This window comes from Lampetra planeri, chromosome 16, assembly GCF_965212315.1.
Source record: "Lampetra planeri chromosome 16, kcLamPlan1.2.h2, whole genome shotgun sequence".
Classification (NCBI taxonomy): Eukaryota; Metazoa; Chordata; class Hyperoartia; order Petromyzontiformes; family Petromyzontidae; genus Lampetra; species Lampetra planeri.
The window spans coordinates 11159592-11185383 of NC_136122.1; the positions used below are offsets into that span (position 1 = coordinate 11159592).

At 46.8% G+C, this 25792-nt stretch overlaps 1 protein-coding gene across 1 annotated transcript in view; it reads right to left on the bottom strand.

The window, feature by feature from the left end:
• The window catches only part of GOLGB1 (golgin B1), a 52579-nt gene extending 31027 nt beyond the window's left edge, over window positions 1-21552 (bottom strand). Inside the window, exons 1-14 of the mRNA XM_078601570.1 lie at window positions 21278-21552; window positions 16738-16950; window positions 14647-14805; window positions 12401-12613; window positions 11277-11405; window positions 10523-10693; window positions 8552-8725; window positions 7190-7312; window positions 6243-6356; window positions 4777-5146; window positions 4201-4277; window positions 3742-3841; window positions 2616-2755; window positions 246-343 (exon numbers count right to left, since the gene is read on the bottom strand). Of these exons, the coding sequence (XP_078457696.1) occupies window positions 246-343; window positions 2616-2755; window positions 3742-3841; window positions 4201-4277; window positions 4777-5146; window positions 6243-6356; window positions 7190-7312; window positions 8552-8725; window positions 10523-10693; window positions 11277-11405; window positions 12401-12613; window positions 14647-14805; window positions 16738-16824 (1955 nt within the window). The 5' untranslated portion in view covers window positions 16825-16950; window positions 21278-21552. The remainder of the gene's footprint in view (window positions 1-245; window positions 344-2615; window positions 2756-3741; window positions 3842-4200; window positions 4278-4776; window positions 5147-6242; window positions 6357-7189; window positions 7313-8551; window positions 8726-10522; window positions 10694-11276; window positions 11406-12400; window positions 12614-14646; window positions 14806-16737; window positions 16951-21277) is intronic.
• Window positions 21553-25792: the final 4240 nt, after the last annotated feature.

Here is a 25792-nt window from a genome sequence, read left to right on the forward strand (position 1 = left end):
CAATATATCGTTATAACTCTAGTCTTAAAGCTCCTGAGTGTGTAAATCAATATTTTAATTGTGTATTAATATGCATGTACACTGCGCATGCTATGTTATTTTATCACTCCAAAACACGTATCAAAAAGGACTTTAATCTCAGTTTTATTCCTGGATGAAAAAACACACGATGCTGGCACATTACTCTATCATTTACACATTTGTGATTGCGAGTGAACTGGTTGAACTAGCACGCGCAGACTCACTCTTTAATTTTGTCGTTCAAGGTAGAGACGAGCGAGGCTTTGCTGTCGATATCAGCCATGCTCGCAGACAGGCGGATTTGCAGAGCTCCGTTTTCGCGCTGCAACGTGAGGCACGCAACAATTGAAAGTTACGACGACGCTTGGATGTTCACCTATCTGCCCGCGAAAAAAAATGCTTTGCCAAAAGCAGCAATTAAACACAAATCCTCATCGGCTAAGTTATATCTACTGCTGGATGATGGCTTCCCTAAACTGTTGCCATCACTCAGTCGTACGATTAAACAACCCAACTAGTTCGTGCACATGAGCTTATTTCATCACTCCATCTCCACTGAGTTATCATATTTCTGGACATTCCCTACTCTGGCTGCCACTCCACCATTTCTCTCAAACACTAGAAGAGCTATCATTCCGTCCAGAAAATGGTCATGTCCAAGTCCATTTACTTTTCTTCATGGTCGGTATGAGTCTCCAACTTTTGTTTGCTCACGTAAACCATGCGTTCCTCATTCTGTCGATCAGTGTAATCCTAAGCATAGATTGAATACTCGTTCTCAATTGAAAACGAATTTCTTTAGAACTGCTTTTTGTGTTTAGTTTGTTATCCTCCCCCCCACACCTCGATTTAGCACGGTTGGCTACGTACAGGCCCCAAAGAAGTTCAACATACATACATAAGCATGCAACATCTCTACGCTTCTTATCGCACGTTTCAACTGAATCGGTGATGCACCCTCGCCCCCTTCACAAACCCGCACTGACCAGCAAGGTTGGTCAAACAACTTTCACGAGTGAGACAGCAAGGGAAGGCCTTCGTACTGCCGTGGACTGACAGAGACGCGTACATTGTTATGTTTCATGTAGCACAAGACGGCAACAGGTATTAAATTAATGTTTGTAACTTTAAAAATAACGTTGCCGATGCTGTTGTTTGCCTGCAGCCATTTCTTGAATTGTATAAAAGGCCAAGTATGAACAAGAATAATATTACTGTACAATTATCATATGAAGACAAAGATTCCCCGTGGAGTCATCCAGGCTATTTTATTTTTAAGCAAGCAACTATTCTGAATAAAATGGATCACAAAGTGGTGGTGTAGACAGTCACTTTCCCCGGCCACCTTTGTCTCCCTAAGTTTTAACATTTACACACCACTCCAGGTAGTCGTGCGGGGCTGAGTCGACCACTTTAAGGCCCAGGTTCCATTCAGATATTTATTACATGCCATCGCTGGGCATCGAACCCAGGCCACCAGGTTCATAGCACAGTGCGCCATACAATAATTATGCACACACACACACAGTCATACGAATGGAAGTATCTATCTTTCTACACCACAAACAATACTGCATACTGTGAATCAGTGTAGCCGAAGTGGTTGTCACAGCAGGGCGTTGCGTGCAGTGTGGGTATAATTGGAGCCAGCTGTGTTGCCGTCACTAACAAAGGGGCTCTCTGTGTTTTCCCTTTCTGCGGACCAAACCGTAAAGTGTGGCGCACGCACTCGGCCGAGCAAGTAACCGTCGGCACACAGCGGTCGCGCAGTGTGCACCAACCGCTCGTGCTCATCATGCGTTCAGAGTATTTGGCTGCTGTAGATTTCCGCATGATAAGCCACTTCCTTGAGCTATCAATTGTGGCCAGGTCGCTTTTGAATAATAACAAATAGCTTCGTGGGCTCTACCTATACTTTGCACTTCTATGAGTTTTTTTTCTATTGTTTGTTGCTGTAACTTTTGAACTTGCACCTTCTGGACATCTTTGAAAAAGAGCTTCATAGCTCTTCAGATTTCTCGAAGATAAATAAAGGTTCTGATTGTGAAATGCAAACAAGGCCGGGTGGATGATAGAATCTCAAAAAGGCACTGGAACCAGGTCCAAGTTTCAAAGGAAAATACAATCCTTCTAACTCAATATACACGCGGTGTTTAACTTTGATAGATTATTAAATATATGTGAAATATTACTCAAGTACACGTACAGCCATTTGTCAATCAATGGTGCGTTGGTTCTGGAGTAGGGCCATTTCACAATCAGCCCAACTTAAATTGAAACTTTAATCAGCTGTCAAGTGATTTTATTTTCTCCGAGTGACAGTTCCAACTCCAGGAGATCTGTGTGAGGAAGCAAATTTCTGGCTGTCGGGTAGAACGATCCCCATCCCAGCAGCGTCATCCAGCATCCAACATTTTTACATGGGGGGCCATGTGAGGTTGTGGGGCCGTGCGGGGCCGTTGCGGGGCCGTGCGGGGTTGTGTGAGGCCGTGCGGGGTTGTGTGGGGCCGTGTGGGGCCGTGCGGGGTTGTGTGAGGCCGTGTGGGGCCCATGTGGGGCCCGTGTGGAGCCTGTGTGGGGCCATGTCATCTCACCTGCAGCTCAGAGATGCGGTCCCTCAGCTGTTCGTCCTCCTCCAGGTCGTGTGCCCGCTCCTCCAACTCTGCCACGCGACGCTGCAGCTGCTGCCGCTCCGTCTCCAGCGCCTCCACCAAACCGCGCATGCCAGGCTCGCCTGGAGCAGATACCACACACGGAGCAGAAACGTGCACAACTGCCAGAGCCGTCTTAACAGAACTGGTTCACTGCACACATAAAGGAGGTGGCAATGGCAGCTCGTGTCTCCAGGTTGAAAGAGGTAACCAAATTAGTCTTGGGTTTTCCAGTTCTAGGAGATAACGTGTGGAGATGGATTCATTGAATATCGCAGATGTATATTCAAGTTTCAAGTTCAAGTTCATTTATTAGGTATAGCCCTATGAGCCATTCGGCTCTTGAATCGGGTGCAACCGCAACAAACAAAAACATGAACAAAAAAACATCTTAAAGTGAATATGTGACCGAGTGCAAACGGAAAATCCAAGAAAAGACAGCAAAATATTGCAGAAAAAACACCATACACCAACGCTGTGTGCAAAAATCCCAGTGGGATACAAGTCAAACAACAACAATAAGACAACTTAGATTCAGGCCATCAGTCTAACTCTGTACTACAACAAACAAACATGGCTAAACCAATACACTTTTCGAAATCACCAAAATAATGCCATGAAAAGCAATATTAACAGTGAGCACAATTCTAATTTGCGTTGCATCTAAATACAACTGCATCTCCAGATGCTTTACAAATATAAGTGAAATCTATGTCAGGATTTACATTTGCATGTGTCAGGGCAGCAGAGCAGGGAGAGAGGGCAGTGGCACAGCACAAGGAAAAAGTAACTGGGACCCTGCACCATGAGCCACGTATACAACCGGGGCAGCCAGGGCAGCACCTGGGACTCATTGATAGCTTAATCGGTGCTCTTTCTAACAATGTATTATTAGTCACTTACCTTTCTGGGTGTGGCGCTTCGGTAAGAGCAACTGACTCAGGATGGGAAGGCCGCAGCTTCAAATCCCGGTCATAAGTCGACAAAGCACATGACCCCCTACACGTATACAAAAATGAGTAGCACTCTGTGTCAAGTCTACAGTGGGGGAATAAGTCGTGGCACAAACCTGTCGCGCTGTCGCCATCCTCTGACGAGCTGTGGACGCGAGAGGCAGGGATGGGGGCTTCTACCAGGTCAGCAGGGACGTCATCAATGTACCCGGGTTCCTGTAACAAAACCGCGTGCGACTCATAGCTAGTCATCCACTCATTCATTCAAGGTGATAACTTATCTGCAATGATACGTGCGTGTGCTTTTCAAAATGATCGAATATGCTTCTGCATTGTCCTTTTCTTAATCATTGGAGCCTATTTTGAATTAACTATAATGGCCATAAAAATTAGTAAATGCGGAAAAAAAGTTATTGTTATTTCCCCACTTGTGTGAGATACGAATGGCATTCGTATTTTCTTTGAGAAAAATCCCCTGATTGACATGATCACAAAAGCACAGGGCGATAATTAACACAAACGGGCATGGCTACAATGAAGACAAAAGGGGCACACAGATGGAGGGCAACGCTCACATGGGTTCCGGGTAAACTGCTCCCCACGGCGGCAACTTGCTTCTGTTCCAGTTCAGCCAGCCTTGACGAGAGCAACTCTGCAAAGCACGGGCACAGCATTACACAGGATACGATGTGAGCTCTCCAGTGTCCGCGCACACAGCATCACCCCTCTCTGTCCACACCCTATGCTCTTCAGAAGCAGCTAATGGTAAGAGGGTAAGTGGTATCCCGAGATAAGCCACTACTCACTCTGACCAACTGAATTTGGGGGGGCAAAATTCCATTACGCTCAGTTAAGTTTTACCCAATGAATCAGTGCAGCTAAGGATGCATGTAGTAGTAGATTTTTTTTAAAAATTGCAGCCCGTTTCAGTGTTAAGTATCATGTGGCCATAGGCTGTGTGAGATGAAGTCATGGACCATATTCAGCCCTCAGACTGTAAGGTTCCCAAACTCTGCCCTATGGCTTTAGAAATCCTCATGCTAATCTATTTTAACTGAAGCTATATTAAAGGAGCACTTGATCATTTAGCTCAGGAAGTGTGCAACTGCAATCGGCTGGTTCCGTTCACGTGGCCGTGCGGTCCGACGCACCGTTCTGCGCCTTCAGCTCGTCGAAGGAGGCGATCCTCAGCCGCAGGCTGCACCTCTCCTCCTCCTCCTCTTCCATCTCCGTGAGACGATCCGTCACCGCCTCCCCTCCACCACCGCCATTCTCCATCACCGCGGGTGGGTAGGCCCCGGATTCGCCCGCTGGCCGAGCTGCTTCCGAGAGGACGTCTACCGCCGCCACCACCACCACCGCCGCCGCCGCCGTCGCGGACGGCTGAGCTTGAGCGTGCGGTTTGGGTCGGTTCTGCCGCAGGTCCCGGAGCTGCGCCTTGAAGACGTGGCGCTCCGCATCAAGACGACCCTGCAGGTTCGAGTGCTCTGACTGCAGTCGCGACAGCGTCTCCGTCAGACTCTGGACAGGGGGGGGGGGGAAGAAATGACATTGATTTGGTATTTATCAGTTTTCTTCTCTTCTCCCATTCAGGAGGAGGCCATTGGGTCCAAAAACTGTGGGCAGAAGTTCTCCACTGTTGGTGATTATATAACATCCATTTCTGATGTTTCTACATCATCCTCTCCATTGGTTTCAATTCAGTTTTTTTTTGCCCCAATTGCTTTACACGCATCCCATCGGTATCATGTCATGAATTGGGGATGGTCCGCCACTCACTCAAACCAACTGAAATCATTTAAGAACCGAGTGCAACTGAGATTAAAGTTGAGCTGTTTAAGGAGAGCCCTCCTCCAGAACCAACTTACCAGGCATATGTCAGTGACCCAGTCTAACCCTGTGGGTGCTTTTACTTTCTTTGCTTTTTTTACCCAATTAAATGCTAATTGTGTCACGACATTGAGTACATTTTCATTTGGAAACTCTGCAGCGAGCAGTGCATCACATTGTGCCACTGAACGACACCATAGGAGGCTGTCAGAACGATTTCTACGGTCCCTTCACTGGGCCTCTTTTTCTTGTTTTTGGTTGTCTTACACAATCAGACAACAAAACAGATCTCCATGGAAATTTGTCCAAATGTTGGAAATGGAAAGATGTTCGTATAACTCCTCAACAGAACAAAGTATAGAACATTCACCCACGTGTGAATGGGCTTTAAGCACTGCTCTATGGAGCCTTGTGGTAAGATACATTGACTAGAGTCTGAGCGGGTTATTTTTCATACAATTACAAATTCAAATAGGATGAGTCATTCAAAGTGAAAACTTTATTTGAACCTGAAGGTGTAACCAACCACCAGTGGCGATACCACTAAATACTAATAATTTTGAATGTACACAAATGATATGCAACTGAGATTGCAAAAGATTGTTTCAGCTAAAATGCAAATGGATAACTGCACCAACGATATGTAATATATGTATAAACAAAACAAGCAATATGGTTAAAAAAATCGATCCGTGAATATAATTCCAGCTCCAAATTCAATGGATCACTTAGATGATGAGTCATCTCATGTCTGCAATCTACTGCATAAAACTATCACTACACTGACCTTGATCTTGTGGTCCCGGCTGTCGACTTCCCTCTGCAGCATTCCGACCACTTGAGTCCTTCCAGCCAGAACCTCTTCCTTCTCCTGCAACTTCTGCTTCAGTGACTTGAGAAGCTGTCGGTGAAGAAGGAGAGGGGAGGTAGCGCGAGCAGTCGCATGACATTGCACGTCAGACAAAGTTTGTTGTCCTTCTCTCGCACCTCCGATTAGCACGGTTGGCTATGTACAGTGCAAAAGAAGTTCAACCATACAAACCGGTGCAAGGACAAGCCGAAAAAATATTCTCTTGTTGTGCAATCTTTTACAATTTGATTCAAGTTGTGCTAATCCGCGTCACGATATGAGAAAACAACTCTTGCATTGAGTTTGTGCACCACCCTCTGTCCCATAGCTAAACAAAAAAAAAACACAATGTAGCTGGTACAGGCCAAACATCCCAATGCTGAAAAATTATCCGACTGGGATTACACAAAGCAACATCGGACCTACTGTGTAAATTTAGCAGAACCCTCCTTAAATCTTATTGAAAACCTGTGAAAATCTGCTTTCTTGAGCCAAGAATCTTAATACTAAAAATAAATAACTGCTCCAGAAGACAATGTGTCATGTGTATGAATTTGCTTAACGCCTCAAGAGTCACGGTCATTTATGTCCGTGAAAGTGTGCATCAGACATTGCATTATTGTTATTACTACTATGTGTATGGATATGCATTTGGCAGTCTGGGCATGCACCCATGGTGCCTGTGCTCTGTCCCGTGACCTGCTGTCAGCGAGCTTTCGACACTTCACGTGGCCTCGGAGTGCGGCTGGCTGAGGGCGCAAGCGCCGTGGTGACGTGTCCGCCACTTAGTGGCATATGGCGGCTGTCGTTGTTGTTGCTGTTGCACCCACATGCAAGCACAAAGCATGGGCGGTGTTTTTAACGCGACGGATGCGAGGTCACACCTGCTGGAGGTCAGCACTGGCGTCCGACTTGGCTTCGATGAGGAAGAGTTCCTGCTCATGCCGCCGCGACTGCTCCTGAAGATGTCCATCCTTCTCGAGCACCATCTGCTTCAGCATGCGTGCCTGCGTTTTATAAATGCAAGTGAAAAAATACAACAAGGAATAACAGTGTCACTTTTTTAGTCTGTTCTAATACTACCACGAACAATAAAGCAAGGCAGAGCTTCGTGTGGTTCTAGCCATGGTGGAATAGCGGTTGAAATTCATTACCTAGGGGCACTAAATGTTAATTGCAGGGGGGGGATGGCCCCTGCGTGGCATTGGGAGGGAGGGTAGCGCTTCTGGAAATGCCACACAGGACACGAGTAAAACTAGTAAACCTGCCCTGGTTGGTGCTAATGATTGCAATTGTCCTAACCTTAACTTGCTTGCATGCTGGTTTATTCTTGCGTATATATGTAGAACTTATTTTGCACCGTACATAGCCAACCGTGCCAATCGGAGGTGCGACATATATGCATTGATGCTTAGCAACTTATAAGCCTGTGTCCAGATTAGCTAGCCTGGAAATAGCCCAGTGAATGTATGGCGGATTGCTTAAATTCCTCAATTTAGCTTACGGAGTTCACAGTGGTTATAAGAAAGGTCCCATGATGTTCACAGTGGTTTACTGCGTGGGCGATGGTCTACTCATTTCTTCGACTATCGCACTCTGGGCATCATTTGAAATTTAACTCGTGAAAAGGTGGATCGCGCAGGGACATGTACGCATGCAATGTAACGTGGACCACTGCTTTCGAGGAACATTAAATCAAAGAGACTCTTTAGTTGGCTCGGTGATCAGGTGCTAACATGATAATGGTGTTTGCCCAAATTTGTTTCCATTTCTCTGAGACACTGATTCCTAAATTTACAAGAGCTCTGGCTGCACGTACTTTCTGGTGCTAATGCTGTAATTAGCTACGGGGGCTGCCTCCTTCATAAGATATAAATCCTAACACATAAAACCATATTTATAGTTAACTTAGTTATGCTGTCTGCAATAAGAGAAGTCGGCGTGGCCAATATATTGAAAAAAAACTAAAATAACTTAAACTTTTTATTTTACCAAATGAGGCCCATTGAACGAAATGGCTCTTTTTCAGAAGTGACCTGTCCACAAAGTGGCTTATGATGTGGAAATCCAACAAATCTACTCACATGTTTCTGAATGTGGAGGGGAAACACAGGAGGACCCGGACAAAAATCAACACGACCACAGGGGATCGAACCCACGACCTCCTGCATACCCGGGCGAGGGAGTTGACATCTCGCCACTGCAGCGCCCCTAAATGACGAAGATGATGACGGAGCGTGACTCACGTTCTCTTCGTAAATGCTCTCCCTCTGTTGGAAATCGTCTCGCATCCTCTGTGTGCCCTCTTGCGCGAGAGCGAGTTTCTCGTCTCCGCCCTCCACTTTGCGCGTGAGAGACGCGATGAGGGTGGCCTGGTCGCGAGCCACGCCCTCGCTCGCACTGAGTCGAGCCTGCAGATCCTGCCGAGAGACGGGGACCGAGTGAGGAAGGGCAGGCACAGCGAGAGGACGTTATCGGCAAAGCAGAGTGGGCGTTGGTGTGGGAGGCTGGGAAAAAAATCTGCTCACTTTCCATAATGAAATATCTGTATCTGTCAACGCGAGTACACTTCAAAAAGTATTATGGTTTGTGTGTTTTGTATTTTTCTTTGCTGTGTTGATTCATGTGGACCGAGTTTGGAAACAGGGTTCTGTGGTGGGGAACAATAGCATAAAAAATATGGTTACGTTATCACAAAGACTGTTTGTTTTTCTGCTAGAAAATTTTGGTTTGATTGGCAGTGAAGTAAGCAAACATTGCCAGTGACGTAATCAGTGACAGATAAACGTGAGGCAACGTTATTTAGGAGAATTGATGACTACCGCGTGAAACATATAACTAAAAAGTTTGGTAAATCATGCTTTAGGTATGCAAAGTATGAATATATTTTTCTAAAGCATGCAAATGTATTCCTTTAAAATTTGTATTAAAATAATGAAAAAAAAAGAAATATAAAATGCACAACAGATTAAGAAAAACTGAACTTACGCATTAAATTTACATAATAATGAAGTGTAAAAACTCTTTTACCAAACATAATACATGGAACCCAGCAGGTCAAATCCTGTCCAGAGTTTATTTGCTTGAAGAGATGCTGCTGGATAACAACTGTCCAAATGCCCACCAGGCTGATGGACGTTAATGTGACGACACAGATGGATAATAATGAGTTTTTTATTAGCCTAATTGATGCGAGTGCATCACACAACGCTGCGCAATCCGCAAACGTGGAAGCGCATACATTAAGCTGTTTCCAGTGTTTATGAACATGGGTGCAGTTGGAGGTGCGGTAGTTTAATTGTAAGGTCTGCCTGACAGTCGTTCCTTTAGTATGGCAGCGAGCTGAGCAAATGTTTATATGTTCAAGTCGAAGTTAGTGAGCCATCGTTTGAAATTAGTGAGCGTGGCCGTGATGTATGCTATTGTTACTTCACGACCGGGGTAGTAAAAAGACGAAATCTACCGTGCGGCATTGATACAATTCAGCAATGGGGTTATTTTTTTACACACAATTACTGAGCACAGGCCAGTGCGTGTGTGCGCGTGTGTGTGTGTGCGCGCGTGTGTGTGCATCTTCGCCGGTTAGAACCTGCCTGGGTTTAACTAGGCTGGATTGTGTGAGGAGCTCACAAATCCTTGAAAGATCTGGGCAAAGTCCCATCGGTGAGCTCCTCCGGCAGGCAAGGCTGCGTTGGCTGGGTCATGTAGCCCGCATGCCCAGCCACCGCATGCCTAAACAGCTTTTGTTCGGCCGGATAGAGGGGGCTAAACGGGCGCGGGCTAGAGAAGAGATGATGGACGTGGAGCTGAGTGGATTTGCCAATGACTGGTACCAGCGGTGTCAAGATCGGCCTCAGTGGAGGAGGCTCGTGAAGGACGCTACTGGGCAGTTGGAGGCAGTCGCCCTCCAACAACAACGGAGGGCGGAGGAGCGACGCTCACAACAACAAGCGGAGCGCCGGGTGGCTAAAGCACAGCAAGTTGGCACAGTAGGGGGCACAGGTGGTGCATCAGTCGACCTGTGGCACCTGGGTCTGCCCCGTGACCTCCTGCCAGCGGGCATTCGACACTTCACGTGGCCTCAAGGTGCACATGGCCTGGCACATGCATCGTGGTGACGTTACCGCCACTTAGTGGCGAATGGCGGTTGTTGTTGTGCGCGCGTGTGCGCGTGTGTGCGCGTGTGTGCACGTGCGTGCGTAAAGCCAGTGTCTCACCTGGAGCTCCTTGGCGCTGGCGGTGACAGGGGGCGGCGAGTGGCTGTCGGACCCGGCCGACACCTGGAGGTGAACGATCAGCGCCTCCTTCTCCTCCAGCCTGCGCCGCATGTCGGCCAGCATGGCGTCCACCTCCTCACCCCGTCGCCGCTGGGCCTCCAGCTCGGCGGACTGCCGCCAGGAATAAGCGACGCGCGCGTGAGCGCGGGTACACTTGATGGCCAATGGCGATTCTTAGCTCCGCTTTGGAGGGTTTGGCTACAAACGCCACCTTGGGATTTGCGGTCTCAGGTAACACGTATAGGTGAAGTAAACGTACAACCCGGAAAGCGATGGCAGTGGCTTCATCGGCGCACTCTCCACCAGACGGACTGATTTGGTGGGTGGCCAATACTGGTGATAACACATTGCCTTCAACTTGAAATGATCAATGAAACAACACATTGCACCCAATATCTGCCCTCCTGTGACAAAATGATATTGAATATGCCCGACCTTTGTAGATTTCTGAATCTAAGCAAAGTTGAGCCTGCATAGAAATTGGCTCGTTGACCAACATGATTAAAACATATGTTAAAAGGCTTCTGTAGGGTTATGTTGCGTGCAGCAGAGGGCAGAACAAGTACATTTATTGTTGTACTCCAGCTATGCTCCTGGCCTTCACAAACCCGGAGACACAAGCTGCCACTGTTGCGAGAATACGATCGTGTTGCCGAGGCAGATGAAGAACAGTGCTTCTGCCTGCCAGGCTTACCTTCTCATCCAGTTGCTGATGCTTCTGAGCAAGAGTGCTCTCCAGCTCATCCACCTTCTTCTTCATGAGCAGCATCTTCCCACGACTCTTGGCATTCTGCTGATGCTGCTCGGGCTCTCCATCGGCAACCTACAGCCGTCGCAAGGCACAAGCGATAACGGCAACACATTCGAGCTGCTCAGTGACAGGAGGCCGAATCGTAGATCATAAAATAAATAATCAATTCTCTTTTGTATCGTTGCAGCATGCGGTTGCACCACTAGTGGCTGCAGGGATGATGTGAACCCTTTAAAATAACATGTATCATAACCCATGGTCTATTCACTACAAAACGTAAGGACTTCTCGTAACCATCCCCCCCCCCCCCATCATGCAATTCAAGAGTGCATCTACTTCCTGCCAACGAGCTGTATTCATCGCTCAATCTGCCCAGTGAACATCCTCTCACGTGTGTTCTCTCCTTTGGCTACCACTCCGTCACTAGTCTCGACCAATAGGCATCAATCCTTCGAGTGATATATGATGTCTCGAACTTGCCTTTGCTAGCTTAGAGGTACATGCTTGAAATCACACTGTGCATGCATACATACATCCTGAGCTGAATTATTGATATTCATTTATGTATTGATGTAGATCATTCAACTCCAAATTAACGCTACATCTATGTTGAGGAGCCTCCAGCTACATTTAGGTGGCCCAAAATTATAGTGAAAGCTTCAATTGTTGCTAATTATTTAAATGTGCATCACAGGGGTGAGATTTGCTAATTACATTTCCGCTGTGACAAAATTATGACATTATACATTTAATCTAATTTAAGAAATCTAATCATCTCTCATATGTTTTCGAGACCTCTTTACAAATTGTCTTGAATTTCCTATTCACATTTTCAATTGGTAATAACAGCAAATTCTTTCCTAACATGCTACACATCTGTCTTCGCTATCAAGTGAATTAAGCTCGCTGTGCTCTTTTTTAGTGTTGCTTTCTCAAAGTGCGTCCCATCTGCGCTATGCGTAACAACGTAAGCGGGAGGCTAATTGAAATGTCTAAAAGCGCATTAGCCACCAACGAGCATTCTCTAGGCACGCCGAGGTCCCACTTGTGCCACCGTCCAAACCCACCTTCCCCCGCTCATCCCCGCCACGTGGGGTGTCGGGGCCAGGCACGGGTCCTCCGGGTGCTGCCGGCGACCCCTTGGTGTGGGCGGCGGCGGTGGCGGCAGCAGCAGGAGAGGCCTGCTGGATCTGTCGGCGCAGCTCCTCGCACTGGGCTGTCTTTGCCTTCGATTGCAGCCTCAGCTTGGACAGCTTCCCTTCCGCAGCCTGCCGGTCATCCTGGAAAAAAAAAACCGATTGCTGTTGAAAATGCATCGTGGATGTTGGCATCCACCGCTCATTAAGTCATTGCGCACGTGTATGTGCATAGCTGATTTTTGGCGCCGGCATTTAGGGGTCACATCACAGTGATGGACACACTTATACAATTATACACGTACAGCTCTTTGGTCAATCCCCTGCTGGTTGATAGGCTTATCGTGCCGCACTGATCATGGGGGTAGTTGAATGCTGGGAGCACAGACTTGGGAACATAGAAGTACTGTACAGCAATAGATTATACTGGTAGGAACCTCCTGGTTACACCAGCCCACAGGGGATTATTGTGTCCGTCCATCCGTCGTGCAGGGAGGGGCTGGGTGGGGAGGGGGGGGGGTGGGGAGGGGCTGGGTGGGGAGGGTGGGGCTGGGTGGGGAGGGGAGGGTGGGAATGGGCTGGTTGGGGAGGGTGGGGAGGGGCTGGGTGGGGAGGGTGGGCAGGGGCTGGGTGGGGGGTGGGAGGGGTGGGGCTGGTCACCCCGTGGTGCCCTTATAAAACTCAACGTTTAACCTACTTACGCCGGCTTGTGCCCGCCCTCACAGTCGGCCATATTTGCGGAATACAGCACGCCGCCGTTGACCCTGGCCATTGACCGAGCAACCCAACGTTCCCACCAGCTCCCTCCGCAGGAATGTGTTGCTGCACTGCCCTCTGCTAACATTGGTTTTGTAACCTACTGTGGGGGGCATACACCTTTCTTGCTACTGAAATTGTACTATCTTTTGGCATCCATCCCGAAAGAACAAATTCATTGAATTATATTAAACTTCTTCTTGGTTCTTTCGGTAAAGTCACGTAGAAGGGAAGTAATAAAATAATAAAAATAAAACATAATAAAACAATTCTCACGACGTTTCGGCCACAACGCAAGCAGCCGTCCTCAGGCGAAGAATGAAGCACCTCCAAGCTTGGAGCGTATATTTAAGCTGGGTTAGAGGGGGGGGAGGTGGGAAGAAGAGGGCCTAAACAAAATAATTTGCATATCAAGAGGAATTCAGCATATGGAAAATGCGTAGGAGGTGGGCGGGGGGGGTTCCAAATCAATACTAAACTTCTCCGGAGTTTTTAGGTTTTACCACGCATTGTTCGGCATGCTGTCTGACGTTTCTCTCCACACGCTTGGAGCTTCTGCCGCGTGTGGAGTGAAAATTTAGGAACCAGGCCTAGAACATTCGGCACAAAACCGAAAACAACGATCTAAAGTTCTACAGCAAAACTGCAAAAATCTGCGCAGTAGCTTTGTAGAACTTTACTGCCCTTGGAGGTTGGTGGGCAGCTCAGGGGACTAATAGTGTGTAAGAGCACTCAGCAGACAATGCTGAAATTCAGGATTCGAGTTTCAGCCAACATGATTAATTTAGATTTAGACTTAAGACTATTTATTTCAGCAAGAAGGGTCCAATGAGCTGTTAGGCTCTATTTCCAGGGGCGTCCTGCAATGGTGCAGATGTTATACAGTGCAGATCTTTGTTAAACCGGGCTCCCAAGGGTAGTGAATTGATAGTTTCATGCCGGTCTCCAATGACTGTAGCAAAACAGCCATAAGCTTATTTTTGTGTTATTAATTCTGAATATTTAGACTTGTAGAAATAAATATGAATTTTCTAATAGAGTGGAATAAAAAAGTGTGGGCGACCTAGTATGCATAAACGCTTAAATGAATAGACTTTAACAATTCTGATAAGTCATCTTCCAGGGCAGTTCTTCGCACTGCTAGTTGTCTGTAGGGATATTCTTGCTCACGGTGTGAGCAAACGCAGAAAATAACCTGGGGAAAAATTATCCACACGGTCAGATGATGGCTTATTGTCACGACAAACAATTCCAGCCAAAGGAGAGAAAAACGCCCGTGAGACTTCCACCACGGAGATGGAGCAATGAATTTGGCTCGAGCTCAGGAGTCAGATTGGACTGTTGCCCTGGGAGACAGTGAGAGATGGCGGCGACTGCGCGGGGGGGATTTAATAATGACCGACGAGATTGTTGGAACTCACCTTCAGCTGCTGATCCAATGCTCTGAGCTGCCCATCCTTCTCGCGAATCAGCTCCTTGAGCTGCGTCACGAGCCCCTCCATCTGCGCCAGCCGTTCCGCCGCGTCCTCCCCGGCTGGCGCGATTTCCCCTCTTTCCGAGCCGCCCGCATTCCTCTGGGGCTGCTCACCAAGACAAAGATCCCCCGTATAGCCTTAAAAGATTCGTGGAGCATGTGCTGTTATAGCAAGCACCTATGAAGGCCGACATGGCACACGATGGGGTGGGTGGCTAGCACCACACCCGGCCACCTTTGTCTCCCTAGTGGCGATGCTTTACACACTGGACCAGGTACTCATTTGTGGCCGAGTCGACCTAGGGGAGGCCCAAGACCGGTACAGATAATCGTCACTGGTGTTGGACGTGAGCGGGAATCGAATTCTGGTCGCCGGGTTTGGAGTGCAAGGTGCTAACCGCTACACTACCGCTCCCCATCAACAAACACGCACACACACTTGCAAGGGTCGTTTACACGCAAGGGTCTCGTTTAAAGTCCACAGCAATCACCGTCAGCACCGTCACGCCACTGTGAGCTATTATCTGGACGTAGGATCCCCACAATGGCAATATATTTTTTGTCATGCTTACATATTTTGTTATGCTTCAGCAATTACCTGATTACAACTTTGGGAGTTCCTCGGCATGTACCGATGCATTCAATTCATAGATTAAAATGTATACTTAGGCTGACAAACCGTCGATCGAATTGTGCAGATGTGAATCAATAAATTATACTTCATGCAAAATTAGGTGAATTATACACTTGGATTTAGTTGAATGGAGCTAAAAGATAAAATAAACGAGAAACAAACAAGATGGTAAATAACAGGGGAAAAAAGAACTTGCATAAAATCATGAAAATTCATCGAATCATTGGTGGGAGGATGAACTGTTAAATACATACCATGTGCAATTTGTTTGATGTAGGCCTCCCCACAATATGTGTCCACACACATTTTGCCACACACCTATCTGAGCCCCAATTTCATATTCCAACTGCACATAAAGCAACAGCTGGCCAACTAAACCCTTCCTGGCTCTAGATCCCTATTTGTGCACGCCTACTAGACTGGATATGGCCTGGCTAACCACTACACAAACTGGGTCACTGAACAATTATGGGCTTGGAATGTCCTCAGGAGCACTTAGTAATAATCGTGTGCTACTACTGTATTGTTGGTAGGACATTTTGATTTAAAAATATATATATTTGTATTTGAGACGACAATTTAGCTCAAATAAGCAGTATACACACGAGTAAAATGTAGGGGCCCCGTCAAGGGAGAAAGCCTATAACTTTGGCTGGTTGTACAAGGGTCTCTGTGTCACACAGTCGCTTCTGTGAAGAACTCGTGAAAAACAAGCTTCATAAAAACGCGACGTAAACTTGTTACAAGCAGGAAGTTGAATGTTGATTTATGTGCACGACATAACCAATGGCTGCTCGACCACTCAATAAATCTGGGAGTGAAGAATGATCACTAACTGATCACAGTGAAACGCCCCTTACATGCATTCCTGTTGTCTGCGGCTCTTAATTATCTGCGAACCCCAATCAATCCACTTATGTTTTCTTACCAGTGTCTGTTCACGGATAAGAAAAATCCTATGGTAAAATCACCCTACTATCCACATTCATCCACTGTTAACAAGAATACTGCGGGTGTTAAGGTCTTCATATTAGCTGCACATTTTTGTGCATGAGAGTTTCCCATAAAAGCAAGCAAATTCAGCCTACTATCTACATTTATCATGTGACCCAGAATAAGAGGAGTTATTTTTACCACTAAATAGAGTCACCAATAATGTCACCCACATCACAGCAAATGAGAAAGACTTCCACTGCACGAACATTATTTTTGGTTTACAACACATCTTGTTATTGCATGGTCAGCATGACATAATAAATCCTTAAACTAATAAAACGGAATCACTCTGTAAAATACGTGTGTGCGCGTCTCGGCCGTTAGTACACGCGCGTTGGATTTGGCACGCGGTTTGAGTTATTCAATCGGCGCAGGGTGCACCCCGTGACATGCGTGCGCCGCCTTCACCGAGTCGAGCCGGCCGACGGGTGGCACCTCCTCCACGGCGCCGGCGCCGCTCACTCCCTGGGCGATGCTCGACAGACGGTTCCACATCGCTGCACCCGCGCGCCAAGCCGCTGCCGGAGTCCGTCGGCTCGGTCCGTTTCGCCGGGCGAAGGCGGCGTCGATGCCGTCACCTGCTCGGGACGGTGCAACGACGAAGGCAGCGGCCTAGATCGGCTGCGAAAAAAAAACATGGCTCAATTCGGAGATTTGGCGAACCGCTCTCTGCCCGCGGTACTGACAGTCTAAAAATTCTTTACGATCATGGTTATTAACAAACACTGCCTTGTGACTGCTCTGTGGGAGGGCTATTAACAAAAACATTGCAAAAAGAAAAAACATTCAAGCGTCACCATTAAGACCGCCTTGTAAAAGAAAATATATATAGTAGGCTGTGTTTCGGGAAATGGTCCTTCGCTGTTGATAGACGGTTCACAGATGTATTGTACTGAATATACTGTCGGAGATCACACTTGGCACTGTACTGTGGTGACCTGAACAAACTGGAAAAGTCAAAGCAAGTTCCGATGTGAACAATTTTATATTGACATACGAACAACATTTATTGCCAAACATCAAACAATAAATATACCCTTTAACATACCTGTCAACCCCTTATGAGTGCCTACCTTATTACAGACCAGTTCAGACCTTATTGGTCACCCCGTGCCCTTATAAATCTCAACGTTCATCCTACAAAGTCCCATCACAAGGGAGACACACAAACAGACATTTTTTTTGTTTTGCCCGTATTAAAACGGCTGTACACCGTATGGACCTGAAAATATAATTTCTCTGAACAAGAATATGGGTAAACCGTATGGGTTCACAGGTATGCTTTTGGATAATGAAATATTTATACATACATGCTTCAAAACACTGACTATATACTGTACAGTATTTGTTTTTCCCATCAAGGCAGTGTTAATAACGGTGGTGCGGTTTGTATGTGTGCTTGTAAAGTACATGACTGTATGTAAAGTAGACTCTTAATTTGTAAGTAAGCCTAAAGCATTGTATTTTTTAGCAATGAGTAACCGTTTCTTAATGACAAAAGTAGAACATTCACACAACAATTAATATCAAAGCAACGCGCGTCACGAGATGCAGCTGCATTTAGCTGATATGGACAAGTACAGCCATTTCATGCATCCACTGCTGGATGAGAATCTCCCCACGCCATGCAAGTCGTGGGCATTATATGGCTATACTTCGCTAAGCTGGTCAGTATGGGCTGCTGAAGGTGGGGAGAATAGACACAGGATCAGAGGCACATTGCAACAATGGATTAAGGCGGAATGTGCTTTAATGCCCACCAAGCAGCCATGCAGCCCTATGATAACCTGTTTGTGCATGGTTATCATCCATCCAAGCACTTTCCATGCTAATACCTGCTTAGCTTCCAGACCTGAAAGGGTCGGGTGTATACCAGGTGATTTGGTCACAGGCTTAGATGCTACAAAAATAAAAATGATATTAAATGATATTGCCTAGCATCTTCTTTGTACTTTTTTACGATTGCTTTCACAAAGTGCATTTTTAGGGCTTTCCATGTTCAGGGACAAGCCTCATTTTATGCAGGACACAACCATCTCTTTTAAACGACTAATATTGAGCCTAAAGCATTTTGTGTTATCATGGTTGCCAAGCACAACGCCAAAAGCCCAAAACACCAAGCGCCCAGCAACTCCGATTAGCACGATTGGCTCCGTCAGGTGCACTCCGTCAGGTGCGAAACAAGTTCAACGTACATACGTACAAACAGCACTATTATTGTCGGTCTTATATATTGGGGTTAACACATTCCATGAAATGAATACAGTTATTCAAACTGGAGAGACAATGGGAGAGAATTCCAACCTCGAGCAGTGGCAAGGAGGGAAGACAAATGGGATATCCGGCTGTAGAAATAAGAATTTCTCCCCATTCGTATTTACAATTTCGGTCGCCAGATAATGGATGTAGCGTGAGAATTTAAGCAATAGGCGTTTGCCATGAAAGGCGTGCGTGTGGTTCGGATGCTGAGCAGACATGCCACAGATCAGACCGGCATGAACACAGCTGTCTCACATGCTGGGTCCACTGGGACTCATGCCCTGGAATTTTAATGTAGCAAAGGCAAAGCCGAGTCTGGGTTGAAACTGAGATTCTGTCTCAATTGATGCCAACGTGGTTATACATTACATGTTCTCAATTAGCGACCACATGTGTACATGTACGGCCTGTTGTCAATCCACTGCTGGATGAGATACTTCATCACGCTGGTAAATGCAGGTTAGTGAAGGCAGGGAGCATAGATGCAGGATGCATAGAAGTGCATTACAATAATGTACAGTACAAAAACAATGTTATCTGTATTTTTGCACTGTTCTTTGCTGTATATAACATGGTCAAAATGGCCCACACGTTTGTAAATACTGCAATTTTTTGTATTCATTCATCATCAGCCATGTTCAATCCACTGCTGGATGATTGCCTCCCCAAAAGCCACCGCCGTCTCTCGCGATGTTGAGCTTTAATCGTCCACCTAGCACGGGCACACACATTTATTTCAGAGTTTTGCGTGTAACAAATAAACACTGATTGACTCTTAGTAAATATGTGAATCATTCACTTCCGGAGGCGCATACATATCCAAGTACGTAGTGGCACCTCCTATAAAACCAATTAAGACCGCATTACTGTTCGTGTCTTGGCGAGACACGGAATGGGTATCGATGAATTGACTGGCATAAAAAAAAAGGCGCCTTGGATTAAAGCGAGCGACCGGCGGGGCGATGCGGCAGTGGCGATCTGCCCTTCTCAAGTCAAGAACCTGAGTTCAATCACCCGAAGCGAGTAGAGTTAAACAATGCAGGCCCCGTTCTAATGAGTCGCAGCCTTGGGTCTTGCGGACGTTTAACAACATAAAATAAAACCCCACAAGGTGGGCGGTAGGTGACTGTGGTGGAGTGGAAGCGCAGTGGTTCGCAAACTATGAACACGGGCATCTGGGAGCCATTCGAGGCCACGGCTAACATCAGTGGGCGAAACACATCAGAAGCAAGTAGTACTAATCACATACCTGCATTTCCCATAAATATGCTAAATTCATCTTGATATGCAAATTATTTTGTCAAGGCGCACCTTCCCACCTTCCAACCCAGCTTAAATATACGCTCCAAGCGTGGTGTTGTTTCATTCAGACGCTGTCTCCCCGACAGACCTGGTCTTCACCTGAGGACGGCTGCTTGCGTTGTGGCCGAAACGTCGTGAGAATTATTTTATTGTTTTATTTTTATTATTTTATTATTTCCATTCTACGTGACTTTACCGAAAGAACCAAGATGATGATATCAGAAGCAGTTCTGTATTGGGCCTGTCCCTTTCACCGGTCAGCATGGAACCCGCCATGTGAAGTGTGGTCAAATGACCACCATAACCGACACGGCGTGGGGAGGCCATTACCCAGCCGCGGAATGGCAAAAAGGCTGTAGACACAACAGCGTACTATTATTATCCTCAATTATTTACCGACAGGGGGGAAATCCCTTTCTAGAGAATGCGCCGATCCTTATAAGCCAAACTTCATGGGTCGGCTTAACTTCCGAGTTCGTGAATAATATTGTAGTTGACCAACACATGTGAATCGCACGTCGCTTCACGTGTACGTGTTGTGCTCTAAGTGTGCACGTACACGTACAGCCCCTTTGCCAATTCCACTTCTGGGTGAGGTGCAAAAAGTTAAATTTGATGCACTGCCCTCGACGCCTATAATACAAGCACCAGCCAGGCTCCAATGCCTGCTTCGCCTTCCAATATACACTGAAATCGGGCTAAGTCTATCTAGTTCAGGGTCGGGGAACCTTTTTTCTGCCAAGGGCCATTTGGATTTTTATAACATAATTCGCGGGCCATACAAAATTATCAACTTAAAAAAGTTATCCTGTTATATTTGGTCAAACATTGAACTAACTCACCCCTAATGTGATGGCTGGAACTGCTTCTCTTTGGTGAGGCGTGTGATGGTAGCTGGTATTGATGATGTTGCTACTCGCAACTGCTTTTCCAGGTTTGCTCCGAGATTTATTAAATTTCGAGTCCCGCCTGCGGTTGCCTTGGCAGGGCCAGACCCAAATAATATCGCGGGCCGGGCGTTCCCCACCCAGATCTGCAGTGTAGTCTAAGGTGTGTTTAAATGCCCCATGGTTTTACTCCAAACACGTTATTTGAGCGCCACCTACAGCCGCTTCGCATCTTTAAACCATTAACCAGCACAGGGATTAAAACACAACACACCTAGAACAAACTTATAAAAAAAAACACGCAATTTCAACGCGACAACTTTATAAAACACACCACCCCAAAGAAAGCTCTTGTCTGTGCTCACTCGCCTCTCGCCTGGGATTCCAAATGCGTTTTAAAACGCCGCTTTGTTTAGCAGAAGCCCCCCGACCTCGGGGTGTCACCGCACCTCTGCTAGATTCCCAACCGGGGATGTCGCACCGCGTCCGGTAGGACTCACCAACGGACCGCCGTAGGCCCGTTCGCACCTGTCGTCTCCCGCCTCTGGTCTCTTGCGTACCCGATGTGGCGGGCGGCTCCCGCTTGCCTCTCGCAGTTCCCTCTCGTGCTGCTAATGGTGTCGTCTAAAAACCACCGGGGCCGATTACAATGATGACGGCGAGAGTTGGGAGGGGGAGGATAGACATTGTACTGAAGAGACCTGGGCACCGAAACTCTCCACCACTGGTCGCCTCACGTAGGAAGAGACCTGGCGGGTGACGTCACCACGCAAATGAATGACGACATGATGTCATCGTGTTTAACGCGTTACATGATGACGTCATGACTGTCATGTTGGATTGCGTCATGAGCCTGGCTGGGATCCGCGTCCCTCGCCAGCCTGGGTAACGCTGACGCAATCCCGACCAGGCAATTGTGACGTCATTGAGTAGTGATGTTGGCCATGGGACAACGTCATCTGATATGTGAAAAAGACGTCATCTTAGTCATTGTCCAGGTGAGGGTCACGTCATGGGCATCTGTGACAAAGAGCTTTACAGCTCATCGGATTTCCTCCAACATAAATACCTATTCTAATGCTGGACATGTATGACGTCATATAACAGTGGTATATGTGAGCGTGACGTCATATGATATTGGTACAGGTAAAAGGATGAATTTAAATTTCATCACCGCCTCCTCTGGGGTCGATCGAATTAAATGCCGAGTCTCGCGAGCGATCTTGGTTGTCCGTCTCTGGTTATGGGGCCGTCCATAAATGACGTCACGCGATTTTTGACGATTTTTGACCCCCCCCCCTCGTCACACGGCGTGACAAGAAGTCAGACCCCCCCTCAAATATGACGTCACAAAGCTCTACCCCGCCCCCCACGAAAAAATAAAACTTGCTTCAAATCGCTTTAAACTATTGTCATTGTAGTGCGTATTTAATGTGACCGGCAATCGTGAGGTATGGTCAAACGGCACCTACGACCGACCCGGCATGTGGAGGCCTTCATCCAGCGATGGAACGACTCGACAGCAGCCGTGAATTTGCTTATTTCATTATCACAAACTCACACGCACATCTCAACATTGGTCGCCGGCTAAAAATGCATGACTGCAGGGCACGGGGATACAAACATCTCAACACGTATGTACGTTGAACTTCCTTCGCTGCACCGATCGTAGCCGACCGTGATAATCGGTACACGGGGGGGAAGGACAACAAACTAAACACAAAACAAATTAACCCGTAAAAACAAAGTTTTTCACTCTAAATCCTTTATATGCGTGGCGGCTAGAGTCCTCTCGTCATCTGGCTTGAGATGGCTGCCACCTATGGGTTAGATGATTGTCTGCCATAATTAAGCAATTGGTAATTAAATATTTTAAAATAATTCCCTAAACAATGTAAAATTTTGGAAAAAAATTTCACGAAAATTAATTGTCACGCACAACGAGTCTGTGTGGAAAATGTCAGCTCGATTGGATCACGGGAAGTGTGTTAAAAAACGACCGAAAGATTTGCACGGTCGTAAGCAAGCACGCAAGGAAGCAAGCAAGCGAACTTAATATAAAGGATTTAAAAAGCTGTTCTAAAGAGATGCGTTTTCAATCTCAAACGTGTCACACTACCGCCAGTAATCCAAATTCAAACCGTGACCAAGAAGCACATGATGTTACGGAACCACTGAGGCGCTTTTCCACATATCTGCTGTCCCGCTTTCAGCGCAAGGGCCTTATCGCCCAACCATGACAGTTTTTTTTGTATAACTACTAATGCGCTTTGACGAAGCGCTACTCTCATGTAGAGGTCGCGTGGCAGGAGCCTGGAGAGAACCCGGTGACCTGGATTATCTATCACATTAGGGTCTCGGTGGCCTAGAGCCCAGCTCTCAAGAGGAGACGTGACAGGCACGCGATAGCCTCAAGGATTTACTGCCGCTAATGCTGACGATTACCCAGACTGAGAACCCAGACAAGCTAGGCAAGTTCATATTGCCCGTCTGTTTTGTTATTCGTATTATCCACAATTACGACAATGATTATATTGTGCTGTGTATTATATGTTAACTAGGACGCATATCTCAAAGAGAGAGTTCTTGCCTATAACATTTGGCAGTTCACCAAAATTGTTTCATGGACGCAAGACCACTGACGAGACATTATATATCTCAACCGGCCCAGAGTAAAATTTTGACTGAAAACTTTCGTGACTGCAGGAATTCCTATTCTTTGGTTCTTTCGGTAAAGTCACTCCAGGAAGCTTTCGTGACTGCTTGTGTGTCTGTATGTGTGTCTCCGTGTCTGTGTTTTGTCCCTCTATCAAATTTATTTCTACCTGATGACGGTGGCTTGTGTTGCAATCGAAATGTCGTACTCTTATTTAATTTATTTTCTTTCTACCGAAACAACCAAAGAGTTAACTCCAGGAAAGTAACCCATACTGACGCCTACCTAAAACCCGATTCCCACCACCATCCATCCCAGAAGAATTCCCTCATCAAAACGGTACACCATAGAGCTCAATGTATATCCGACCATGAACACCTAACCAGTCAACTCAAACTCGTACACCAGGCTCTCAAGGCGAATGGATATTCTGACGACACAATCCGCAAAGCCATCACCCCAACCATGAGGAAGGAGCCATCTGAGGATCCAATCAAAACCATCGCCCTGCCATACATAGCACGGGTAACCAAAAATATTTCCAAAATCATGAACAAACACAAGATCCAGGTCCGATTTAACACGTACATACAATTCGTGATCTGATTCCATCTGTGAAGGACAAGATTCCTGACATGCAATATCCCGGCGTCTACAAACTAAGCTGTATCTGCGGCAGCAGTTACATTGGGGAAACTAATCGACATGTCTCGGACCGTATTCGAGAGCATAAGGCAGATGTGAAACACGGTAGGACCAATACTTCTGCCGTGGCTGATCATTATTTTAATGCGGCTGGCTCACGCGAAATTGATTTCTCTAAGACGATGGTACTTTGCAAGCCTCCTGGCTATCAACAAAGATTCGTTAATGAAGCCATCCATATTTACAAACACAGACACAATTTCAACCGAGAGGAAGGTTATAGACTCGGCAATCATTTGCAAGATGTCATCAACCACTTTGGGTCATGACTTGACTTGTGTTTTCTTGTCAATCAACCTCCACCGTCAGCAGTGTGGTGTGTGGAGCGGGGTGCAGTGATTTCCTGGTGGCCCTTTGCTGCATTGGCATTGCTGCTGCATTGGCATTGCTGCTGCATTGGCATTGCTGCTGCATTGGTATTGCTGCTGCATTGGCATTGCTGCTGCATTGGCATTGCTGCTGCATTGGCATTGCTGCTGCATTGACATTGCTGCTGCATTGGTATTGCTGCTGCATTGACATTGCTGCTGCATTGGCATTGCTGCTGCATTGGCATTGCTGCTGCATTGGCATTGCTGCTGCATTGGCATTGCTGCTGCATTGGCATTGCTGCTGCATTGACATTGCTGCTGCATTGGCATTGCTGCTGCATTGGCATTGCTGCTGCATTGGCATTGCTGCTGCATTGGCATTGCTGCTGCATTGGCATTGCTGCTGCATTGGTATTGCTGCTGCATTGGTATTGCTGCTGCATTGGTATTGCTGCTGCATTGGTATTGCTGCTGCATTGGCATTGCTGCTGCATTGGTATTGCTGCTGCATTGGCATTGCTGCTGCATTGGCATTGCTGCTGCATTGGTATTGCTGCTGCATTGGCATTGCTGCTGCATTGGCATTGCTGCTGCATTGGCATTGCTGCTGCATTGGCATTGCTGCTGCATTGGCATTGCTGCTGCATTGGTATTGCTGCTGCATTGGCATTGCTGCTGCATTGGCATTGCTGCTGCATTGGCATTGCTGCTGCATTGGCATTGCTGCTGCATTGGTATTGCTGCTGCATTGGCATTGCTGCTGCATTGGTATTGCTGCTGCATTGGCATTGCTGCTGCATTGGTATTGCTGCTGCATTGGCATTGCTGCTGCATTGGCATTGCTGCTGCATTGGTATTGCTGCTGCATTGGCATTGCTGCTGCATTGGCATTGCTGCTGCATTGGCATTGCTGCTGCATTGGCATTGCTGCTGCATTGGCATTGCTGCTGCATTGGCATTGCTGCTGCATTGGCATTGCTGCTGCATTGGCATTGCTGCTGCATTGTCATTGCTGCTGCATTGGCATTGCTGCTGCATTGTCATTGCTGCTGCATTGGCATTGCTGCTACATTGGCATTGCTGATACATTGGCATTGCTGATACATTGGCATTGCTGCTGCATTGACGTTACTGCCCCAGCCATGTTGCTGGTGCTGCTGATATACTTGGGCTACGCCCATCTCCAAGCCTTCATGAACAGTTTGCCTTTAGAGGATAACCCCTTTTCCTGATGACGACTGCTTATGTTGCGATCGAAACGTCGTGATATTTTTATTCACTTTATTTTTATTATATATTTTTTCATATCTACGTGACTTAAACTGAAAGAACCAAAGAATACG